The sequence below is a fragment of the Schistocerca nitens genome, chromosome 1, assembly GCF_023898315.1.
Source record: "Schistocerca nitens isolate TAMUIC-IGC-003100 chromosome 1, iqSchNite1.1, whole genome shotgun sequence".
NCBI classification, from domain to species: domain Eukaryota; kingdom Metazoa; phylum Arthropoda; class Insecta; order Orthoptera; family Acrididae; genus Schistocerca; species Schistocerca nitens.
In genome coordinates, this window is record NC_064614.1 from 94,008,228 (window position 1) to 94,020,388 (window position 12,161).

The 12,161-nt window shown below is 36.2% G+C and overlaps 1 protein-coding gene across 11 annotated transcripts in view; it reads right to left on the minus strand.

Annotated features, from left to right (window-relative positions):
- Nucleotides 1–12,161, minus strand: part of LOC126241561 (uncharacterized) — a 296,723-nt gene that overhangs the window by 168,932 nt on the left and 115,630 nt on the right. For all 11 annotated transcript variants that reach the window (XM_049948016.1, XM_049948017.1, XM_049948018.1 and 8 more), the window contains one exon: nucleotides 2,727–3,473. In XM_049948016.1, the coding sequence (XP_049803973.1) occupies nucleotides 2,727–3,473 (747 nt within the window). The remainder of the gene's footprint in view (nucleotides 1–2,726; nucleotides 3,474–12,161) is intronic.

A 12,161-nucleotide genomic window follows, 5' to 3' on the forward strand; every position in this document is an offset into this window, starting at 1 on the left:
AGTGAGTACTTTCAATAAAATGCTCAAAGCAATATGAATCACTACAAACTCACAGTGAAGAGAAGCCCGCTGATCACATATCATAGCGGCACATTCTATAATATCAGTGCTCAATGCCATGTCAATGACACTTCTGAAGCAGTCCACAGTTTTACCAATATCGTAGCCATCATTCTGCCACGTGTAATGAAGTACTGGTCTATATATTTCCGCAGATAATTGATTGTAATTGATAGACTGGATTTTCACGATCATGAATCTATAATGCAATTCTGGATGCATGTTCCTGGGATGTAGTTTAAGAAAGTCTGTTATTCCCTTGGCATATATTTTATACTGCCTACCGAAATACGTGTCCAGAGGTTGTGCATGTATTGTAGGTTTAGGTGGAATGATTTTTAAAACTACATCTTTTACGACCAGACCAGGAGTCACAAAGTACTACTGACTTTGTCAGCAAATGTGGATTCAAAATCAATAAGAAAAACACCTTCTTATGTTGTTTCGTTGTCTTCCTGCTCACACTTGCTTCTACAAAGACATTTGGAGGGGCAATTTTTCTATTTCTGTTGACACATGGGATCAAATCTTTCCCTTAGTTCTTGGAAGCATGTATAGATTTTGTCTGCTAATTATCTGTCCACTGATACAGCAATATCATCATGTAGTTGCTTGTTGCTTTGTTAACTGATTGCAACACTGAGACAATGTTTCTCTTCCCTTTCATGGCTAGTGTTCTTTCAGAATAAAGCTCATAGTTGAGCTGACTCTGATCACAGTTCCATACAGAACCCATTTTGATGTTATTTGTCATGATATGCACATTGACTTCAGCAACAAATGTTTAAGCTCTCTGAATCATCTCTTCTTCATCATGCTTATCTTTTCACACTTGGAGCATAGTTATATGCTATGATGATATCCTAATCTCATTTTTCAAATTAGTAATAAATCGCTGTGACACTGGAAAGTTCGTGCACCTGAGATTTCTGGCTACATGCAATGCCCGAAGTTGTAAATGCCAATAATGAATAGAAGAAATGCATTCTACGCTTCATAAAACTTCACCGTAACATGTGGCTTGACGACATTGAACTGCAGCATACTATTTCCTTTGAAAACTGTATTGCTTTTTCTTTTCTTCACCACACAGCCCAGTATGCTTTTATATCACTTTTAACTTTCAGTTTAGAGTATCTTTTCAGGAGGTTGTCATATATGTCAAAACCTCTGACACAATGGCCATCATTATAAATGTTCTCTAGCGCGTTATCATCAAACACTGTGATAACACATTTGATTTCAAACTTCTTATCAGGAGAAGGTTCGAATTCACGTTCACTGCTTCCATTGCCTCTTCTCAAACTTGCCACATCACTACTGCTTGCAGTGAGGTGTCTGTCATTATCATCACTAGCACCATAATTATATTACAGGAATCTGTAACTGAAGGCATCCATTCTTGAAAAATAAACTGCAAACAGCTGTTGTACAATCCTTTAATAGTACTATCGGTTTCACAATGTTGAAGTTCCATTTTCAGGTACACCTAAATAAAGAACAACAGCACATGTGGAAATTAAAAATGTTAATAGTTAGTAATAAGATGTAAATAAGAATTGTTGTTTTAAAGGCTGACCGGAAAGGATGCAATATGTGTCAGTGAGAACCATCATGGCCAGTTGCTGGCAGAATACTGAGCGTACATGTGAGTAACAAGTATAACAAGTAAACAGGCATGCAGGGCTTACTAGGAAGAAATGGACAGTGCATGACATCATTAAAAGAAAGTGCAGTAAAATGACTACTGAAATATAAAATGGCTCAACTAATTACATTGTAGACAATCAAATTTGGAGGGTACATTATAGTGCTTCAACTCAGTTGGGCTATTTAGAATAAATTCTGTATGATACTTCCTACTTCGCACAATCTCAGTCTCTTCTAATATATTTGAAGTATGGCCTTTCGGCTGGGAATGTAACATTTTTAAGTTATTTGAAAAATAAGTGATAGTGTGGTTCTGTTCTCTTATGGGTACACAACGCTGATCTGGAATTTGTCAGATTTAGGTGCTATCACAATCTGATCCTGAAACTCTTAACTGTCTGTTCTATATACTGCATCGACATTGTGGGCTGATAGTACTATTAAAGGATCAGACAACAGCTGTTTGCGGTTTATTTTTCAAGACTCATTATTATGTATAAGTGTTAAAGCAGTGATAATATTTTTACTATAATAGATAATAGAAAACATGTGAATGATTCACCTTGTACACTAATATCATTTTCAGAAAGAAGAGTTTGTCACAACTTCATCTCAACCAGTCACAGTAAATTAGCAGGGCTGATTACCAACTACTGACCCAGCTGATGTTTCACTACACAAACAACTTCAAAAATGCAACTTAACACACACATTGTGCCCTCTCTACTGGCACAGCAGCAGGCAAAGGTCGAATTCGGCATGGCATACTCAGTGGCGTCTAATGGATGACTGCAGAGATTTGCACACAAACGAATATGACTGGTTTAGAAAGGGACCTTTAAATGATCCCGTAATGGATTGTGGAGTAAATGTGTTTGCTCAAGCCCAAATACTTTCCTTGTGAGTTGGAATTGTAGTATATTATCGGCCATCTATCAGAGAGATAAAATTGAGCCACTAAATTGATTCATGCTACCACACATTCCTACATGAGTTACTAGTGCATTACAACTTACCTCGACACAATTACCCAAGGTTTGGCTGAATTCATGTAGAGAGGATTATTGTTCATATATTGCATAAATCTTCTTTTGTGGTCCAGTATACATTCCAATTCTACTGCAGGTATTTTCAGTGACACTACATTTTGAGTAATCTCTGTATTAATTTTATTTATTGTGTCTGACGGCTCAGACCCATTTCCTTGATGCTCTGCATGAGTCTCTGGTTCGGACATACTGTTTAAATGCTTGGGGCTGGAGCCTTGACCTGATACAGTAGTTGGTCCTAGCAAATAAGAGTCATCTTCATTTGTGTATGTTGTCATTTTCTCCAAATTTAATGTGTTATCTGGTGGATCTAACATAACAGATTTCTTTCCTTCCAGTTCAGGAACATCTGTAGTGAATGTCTCTTTCAAAGGCTTAGGTCCAGTATCCTGTGTATGGTTACAGCCTTTTGTATATGTTACCATTTTCTCCAAGTGCAAAGGTTCAAATGAACTTCGCAATGGCAAAGAGACATCCTGTGAATAATCTTTCATGGGAGATTGACGGGTATGCTCAACTGGAAACATCACCTGATCATCTTGAATATTTTGGACAGGCCCTGAATCAATCAGAACATTGCAAACATTATTCCCAAACTCTTTTTCTGTATGCCTAGTTGCCAGTGAGGGTGTATACCCTTCAGTTCTTCCCCCAGAAATTTTGTCTGATTCTTCAAATGGAGGGAGAATTATCAGCTTCACATTACTCCTTGTCCTGTAACAAAATTATTCATATAAATTTCATTTTTACCATACAAATTAAGATTTTGTGCATGTTGTGAGAGAAATATAATAACAATTATAGACCCCACCAGTGAAACTGAGTTTTACTCCAGTTGAGGCTTGCATATGTACTAGCTACGGAAAAAGAGTCACTGGTAAATAACAGTAAACAGTACTAATTCAGATATAAATAGTAAAAAAACACAACCTAAACCACATCTAGTACTAGGCAAAACTGTTTCCAGTGGGAAAGATTCTACACAATTCAAATAAGTGACAAAAAAGCAAACTAATGAAAGAGAAGATTTTTCAATACTGCAAGACATATTATCAAAAGGGTTTCCAGGTTGCTATGAAAAAGTGTTAGTAATTGCAGAAAACTAAACAGTTAAAGTTTCTTGCTTTCTGGTCCAACCGAACAGCTGATCAGCTAAGAATTTGAAAATAGTGACAGGACACTAATAGTAGTTCAAATAGTGGTGAGGGGAGTGAGTGAAGTATTAAATAGTTATGAAGAAGATGAAATATATGCATTTATTTATAATGAGGAGGAAAATATGTTGAGTAAAAAAAATTAATGATATATGTAAAGACAGTGATGATAAGAAAGTGCTCGGAAATACCGGAGTTGGAAGGGAAGAAGGTTATGCTATGTATTACTTAACTGTTACTGAAAATAAATTTGTTGATCAAGGCTACAGTTTTTCTAATGATGGAATTAATGAGGATTTGTTGCATGAAGAAGACATGGGGGTAAGTAACAGTGAAGTATACCATCCTGTGATTTTGGCTACTGTTCAACACTTTTTAAATGTTTACTAGACAGTGGGAGTGAACGAAATGGAATTTGCCAAATGTTTGGCGAGTTGTTTAAAGACAAAGAAGGGGTAGTAATAAAGCAAGTTCAGGAATTAGAATTATGGGTGCTGTTGGGAAGGTGGCCAAAAGTTGTAGCATGTCAGCAACTGGAATGTAAATTTTTAGTGAAACCTGATCTGGACATAGGTGTGATTTTAGGTACAGATTTTTTGTATAAATGGAATACAAAATATTCATCTTTAGTAGTCCTCCCATCCTCATTGTGTATAATATTACGGTATGTTGATAATTTTTACTTTTGGACCCTCTACTTACAAATGAATGAAACACAAGTTTAGTTGTTGTAGGCATTTCACCTTTATTCTTTGCGAGATATCTTCAGTGACAGGTTTCATGGCTGTTGTCACACAAGTGTTTTTGTTCCAGTTTCAGCACTCTTCTTCTTCTTATGATTGTCATTTGGAACTTTTTATTTTCAGAGTTCTCAGAACTAGGAACTGAACACATGTTCAGTTCCTAGTGCTGTGAAGTCTGCAAAACAAAGTTCCAAATGGCAATTATATGAAGAAGAACAGCGCTGAAAATGGAACAAAAACACAAACATGTAGAAAAACAACCACGAAATCTGCCTATATAGATGTCTTACAAAGAATAAAGGTGAAACGATTACAGTTTCTTGCTGGAAAATTTAGTTTGGTATATAATGAAAACTTGTATGAAAGTACTTTTCTAGTAAAATGGATAAAGAAAGAAATTATGAGTTAGAGTTTCCATTGAGATATTTAGCTACTGGAAGTGGCATAGATAAATCAGAGAATGACTAAGTAGCATTAAAAATAAAAGAGGAAACTGAGAATATTGACATTGTAACAACTATCCAAATGAATGATCTGGAGAAAGATGTAGTGCAAAATAGTAAATCAATTTCAGATAAAGCAGGCCTAGTGGAAGATTTTGAATGCAAATTTAAAGAACATGGGCCTTTTTTAATTAAGCCCTACACCATTTTTTTAAAAGAAAAAAAGTCATAAGGATGGAAATAGAGAAAACCCTGGGTTGGGGAATAATTGAAAGGTCAGACAATAGGTACAAAAATCTATTGATAGTAGTTGAAAAAATGGGGGTGTTAATGTGTTGTTTTGGATGTTAGGAAGTTAAGTGAAATAATAATGAGGGAAAGTTACAGACCAGCTAACACTGATGAATTCCTGGAAAAATTCCATGGCTCTAAATTCCCCATACTTTTGATGTGACTTGTGGTTACTGGAATATTAGTTTGGCTAAAGAATCTTCCCATTATACAGCCTTATCACAAGAAGATGAGTATTATCGACATCATGTGGTGCCCTTTGGTCTAAATTTATGTTTCTGTATTCATTGGAGCTATTTATAAAATTTTGGGTAATGAAATACTTAGTGAAGTGACTGTTTAAGTAAACAACTCTCTGATTTTTAGTTCTGATTGGTTTGAATGCTGTACAATTTTGGATGAGGTATTTAAACCTATTTACAAAGGGGATATGAATTCAAATTAAGTAAGTCTGAATTTGTCAAGAAATAAATTTAATTTTTAGGACATATAATTAATGAAATTTAATTAAATTAATTTATTTATTTGTGTTCCGTAGATCCAGTATGCAAGAGAATTGCATGCATGTTGAATGAATCATGATTATACATGAGAACAGTAACCTACTTTTAGATGCTGATAGGTAAAAATTGCAATATGTGTAAAGGAACAAAATATGTTAACAGTTACAAGCTTAGGCACATCCTAAAGTAAAACAGAGGTATAAAACAATACAATAATAAATTACAATTATTCTGTATTAAGTTATAACTTTTCTGGAAGTGAAGGACATCGTTATTCTGACATACGTCATCATGTTCAGTTACTACGTGGTAACAGCAAATATTACAAGTCAATGTGCTATATGTGACTTACAATATAGAACTGTTTATGTCAAAGAATTCATCAAGAGAGTAAAAAAAGTGTTCCGGAAGATATTCTTTTCATTTACTTTTAAATTGTGGTGTTACACCAGTAAGATTTTTTATGTTCCTATAATGTGCAATAAACACCTTTTTGCTCGAGTAATGTACACCTTTTTGTACTAGGTCCAAGTTTTTCCCATCCACATGCAAGTTGTGTTTTGAAAAAAAAATGGTTCAAATGGCTCTGAGCACTATGGGACTCAACTGCTGAGGTCATTAGTCCCCTAGAACTTAGAACTAGTTAAACCTAACTAACCTAAGGACATCACAAACATCCATGCCCGAGGCAGGATTCGAACCTGCGACCGTAGCGGTCTTGTGTTTTGACCTTGTGTCATTGTCATGATAGTCACTGCCAGTTTTGTGCATGGGTAGGTTCTTAACTAAAAAGGAGATATGGGATAGGATATACTGCGAGGTCACTGTTAATATTCTGTGTTTTTTAAAAAGATTTCTGCATGAACGATTTCTACTTACTCCACTTATAATTCGGATTGCTCTTTTCTGAGTGACAAATACTTTATTTTCCATTGGTTGATTTCCCCAAAACATTATGCCATATGGCAACAATGAATGAAAATAGCCAAAATAAGCAAGCTTAACAGGGTCAGTATTTGCACTTGCTGCTATTATACGTAGAGCATAAGCTGCTGAACTAAGTATTTTTCTCAAATGCAGAATATGGCACAACCAATTTAATATATTATCAATGAGGAGGCCAAAAAATTTAGAAGAATATACTTGATGTATATTTTGAATCATTACAGCTTAGACTTATGTCCTCATGCACTTTCTGAGACCCATCCAAATGAATGTACTGTTTTTTAAGTCACACCACTGCAGGTGAAATATTTATAAAGATCACTGAACACGAAGTGGCAGATGTTGTAATGTCACTGTCAGGCCTTTTTTCAACTAAAAGACGTGTATTTTCTGCAAAGAGTAGCTTTCGTACGGTGTGGAAGGTCATTAATAAGAATAAGAAAGTGCAAGGGGCCCAGCACAGAACCCTGCAGCACACCTGTACATACTGTTCCCCAACCACCTGAGGCTATTGTGCCATCTCCACGATTAAGCGATACCCTCTGTTTTCTATAAATTAAGTACGGTTGAAGCCAAATTCCCACTGTGCCACTTAAACCATAATAGACACCTTCTGAAAGGAGGATTTCATGGTTCACACAATCGAAGACCTAGGCTAACTCACAAAATATACCAACTCAAGCTAATCTATTGTTCAGTGCTTCTAAAACCTTACTGGTAAATGAAAATATAGCATCATCAATTGACAATGGCTAAGAGCAGTGCTCCACAATTCTCTTACATATAAGTTTCTCAAGAATTTTGGAGAAACTTGTTGAAAGGGAAATTGGGCAGTAGTTGGAAGCATCAGTTTTATTTCCTTTCTTGAATAATGGTTTCACACCTGAATACTTTATTCTGTTTGGGACGATATCTCGTTGAAAGGATTCATTAAACATTTGGCAAAGAACTACACAAATGGCATTATGAGAATGTTTAAGTACTTTAGAGGAAATATTGTCAAAGCCAGATGGATTTTTGCTTTGAATTTTAGTGATGATCCTTTTCACCTCACTGACAGTAACTGGGGCTATATGCATTTGACTTATTTTGCACAATCCAGATTCTTTCAAAACATGAAGTAACCGAGTGCTTACAACTAGTTTTTTTGGAGGCTGTTAGAAAGTCAAGCCCAGGACAACTCAAATCTAGTGCAGATTTTCCAGCACCTAAAAGCAAAAAACAACTAAAAACCATCTTCGATTTATTTGGACACTAACAAAAATATGTGACAGACCAATCCTTTTATCATCCTTGTTTAAGTAATTTATTAAAGAAAAATGTCATATGGAATTGTCCATCTGGATGTGGAGAAGTTTTTCAAAATTTAAAGGAGGAGTTAGTAAATTTTTATACCATCCAGACCTTTTTTTTTACCTCTTTGTATGCACACTGACTCAAGTATTTATGGTTTGAGGGTTGAAACATTTAAATTAACAGACTAGATATGGGATAGATCACAAAATAATGGTGTTTGCCAGCAGGACTTCACACGCTCATGAGAAAAATTACATTTCTGAATTTGAAGCTTTGACATTTTTTTATTTCAAAAATATTAAGGATATCTACTGGGTTACAAGATAAAAGTCTACACAGATCGCAAAGCCTAGCAATTTCTGCAACAGCACAGATTCAAGCATCCTACGTTGACCAGATGGGGCATTATACACTGCTGGAAAAAAATGCAACACCCTCAAGGACAAGGTTGTTTCTTTCAACATGTTAGGTGACAGGTAGTTCATTATTATATGAATATATCTCAAATTCAGACCAAATGAAACACGTGTCACATTAAAGGGTGTCCAAACCATCACACAAATACACAGTATACCCCTATGTGGCAGCAACGCAAGTGTTTATATTCGCATGCAAATGATCTTAAAGGTGTTGAATGGCATCCTGCAATAGACTGCCTCAAGCATTTTGTGTCTTTTGTTGCAATTTGGCAATGGTTGTTGCATGCCCTGGCAAATGGTTAAGTTCCCACTTTATCATGTCCCGTACATGTTCAATCGACGAGAGCTCTGGTGGCCAGGGCATTGTGTCGCAGCAGCAGTATGTGGACTTACTTTACCCTGGAGAAACACCAGATGTGACCATGAGTTGTAGCTGATGGTTCTTGGTACCATGAAGTCTGGGGATGGGACCTTTTTGTCATGGACAAATGCACTCTGGGACAAGCAGTTCAAAAGGTCTACATCATACACTTGTATGGCAATCACGTACCAAAAGAACCTTCTCTCATCACTGAGGACAACAGAGTGCCATTTCACTCTCCAGTCAACTCTTCCGCAACATGACAGTAGCCATGCTGGGCGGAGTCATGGAGTCAGTAGTAGCCTGGCCAGAGACTCAAATCACCTACATTCCCAATGGTCCTTGATCACAGCAGATGGAACATATGCCCAGATTTCATCCCTGGTTGATGTTCAGTTAACTATTGCTAGTCACACAATGCAACTGTACTATGTGGACATCCAGAACCCGGTCTCCAAGTGTGGGAATGTTCCATAGACCACTGTCGACAGCAGCAACACACCACCCGTACATTGTCACCAACATTGATATGCCCATCCAGCATGCTGCAGGCCCACAATATGATCCCACTCAAATGACTGAGGTTGTTCAACAGAAGTACATAGCAATCAGTGGGACATGGTTGCAACCTAACAATGTTCACCTCTAAACTCACCACAGTTACTGCCTGCAGAATCAAACCAGAGTGTGCACAGACAGCCTCCTGAGCACCATCTAATCACCGATGACTGTGACAATTGAATTGCTAACACTATGACCTCTCGGTGTTACATTAGATTAGCTTAGATTCAGTTTTCCATAGGTCCAAAAAAATGAGATCATTCTTGTGGGTGTGGAACAAGTCAGAAAGTATAACATAAAAAACATACAACTTTTGCATATAATACTTACTAGCCTATCATTTGACAGGAGATTGTCAAAATAGGTGAATACAATAAGGAAAACTGGAACAGCGAATATTTAGAGAATTTATACGCTGTCAGAATGAAACATTGTTATGCATTATTAATAATTTTATCATCCACAAAATATCTAATCTTGACTGTTGTGATCAAGTGCTGTAAAAACTGAAATCTAACAGACATTTTTACTTAAGCTGGCCTAACGGGCTCTGTTAAGATATTCATCTATATAGTAGAAGGAGTTGCCTGTCAAAAACTCTTTCAAACTCTGTTTAAACCATGCTTTATCTGAAACCAAGTATTTAATGGTTGATGGCAATTTATTGAAAATGTGTGTTCCTGAATATTGGACCCCTTTGGACCAAAGTAAGTGATTTTTGGTCTTTATGTAGATTGTTCTTATTCCTAGTATTGATACTATGTATTGAGCTATTGGTTGGAAATAGAGATTATACTGTATTACTTGCAAAAAATTTCATTAAGGAATAAATATACTGAGAAGCATTTGTTAGAATACGAAGTTCCTTGAACAAGTTTCTGCATGATGTTCATGAGTTTACACCACAACTGTTTCTTATTACATGCTTTTGTACACTAAAAACTTTTGCTCAGTTTGATGAGTTACCCCAGAATATGACCCTGTATGACATAATAGAATGAGAGTAAGCAAAGTATGCAAGTTTTTTTTACATTTATATCTCCTGCATCTGACATAATTCTCACTGCAAATACAGACTTGTTTAGGCACTTAAGCAATTCTGTGGTATGCCCTTCCCAACTGAATTTATTATCAAGTTGTAATCCCAGAAATTTAACACTGTCAACCTCTTCGATCTGCATGTCTTCATATGTTATACACATTCTGGAAGGAAATCTCTTACACGATCTGAACTGCATGTAGTGGGTCTTTTCAAAGTTTAATGACAGTGAATTAGCTTTAAACCATTTATTAATGTCAGTGAAAATTTGATTAGCAGCTATTTCTAAATCTGTACTTGACTTGCTACTTATTGCGATGTTTGCACGATCTGCAAACAAAACAGACTTGGCATATTGCAGTGTAACAGACTGTAATGGTACTTGAATTACGCAACCATTACGGCACCTCACCTGAACTTCTCGATACCAGTAATATTCTACTGTATTCCTGTAAACTACTTAACATATTTCTGAGACAACATTCAGATTTGATTTCACTTTTGATACATCGATATGTTTATATTGCAATGATATTATTCTTATGTGTATTCTTTCTTTTGTCACTATGATCTTTGACGTACTTGTAACTCTGATTTTTGGGGGCATAAGCGATAGTTAGTTGTTAACTTGTTAGAGGGTCGGACCTTGAGAAAGTCTAGTCTTGGACGTCATGTTGGAAAGACGCTTAGCGTAGTCAGCTTATAAAATGTGAACTTTAACAGTGACTGTGAGGAAGATGTTTTCAAGTATGTTTTGTATTGTGAAGTGATGTTTTGTGTTTACGTGATATTGCAATTAAAAGGAAGTGTAATTTAAATTCGGAGTGCTGATTATTTTTTTACATCAGCATTGTCCAGCAAAAGTGTAATCTTCAAGGATGGTTTGTGAAGCCCATCTACAAAACTTTTGAATATAGTGGAATAAAACCTAGGCCTCTTTGCATCCAAGCTTGGAATCATAATCACCTAGATTTTCAATGATTGAGCCTTGGTAATACGAGACCAGCGTGGGAAACACAAAAAGATGAGTGCCTAGTTTTTTCATTATTACATGAAATGAATATTAACTGTGCTCTAATGACACCTGCCACATAATATGAGAGATGTTGCCCGAAAATGCAGTATTTAGCAGCGTGAGCAACACCACAATCATTATTAAAATTTTGACCTTTGTTGTGGTAGGGTTGTTAGAAGATGAGAGGTAATTAATGTCCACAAGAAAATGCAATGGACCCAAGATAGAACCTTGAGGAACACCATATCGTTGATGAAGAAACAATACCGCGTAACTGACAAATTGCCAATTTTTCATTTTTAAGTCAGATGATGTCGTTGACAGTACGCACATCTGCTCTTAACGCCATAATGCCGAATTTTTAATTATTTACCACGAAAAAATTATCTAAAACAATACCGCGTATGTGGCATAGCAAATAAATAGATGGCAATACCGCAGAACTATAGAGAATTAAATACCAAGTGTCTACAATCTACAGGTACTGTAAACAATACCGCGTAAATACAACAGTGCGCGCAGCCACAGCACATTGTTACTGGCTTATTATGTATTTAACAGTGCTTGAAAGATCACGGGAGCAATTATGATGCTGACAGTGAAGGCCAAGAATTTTATGGTGACGTAAGCAG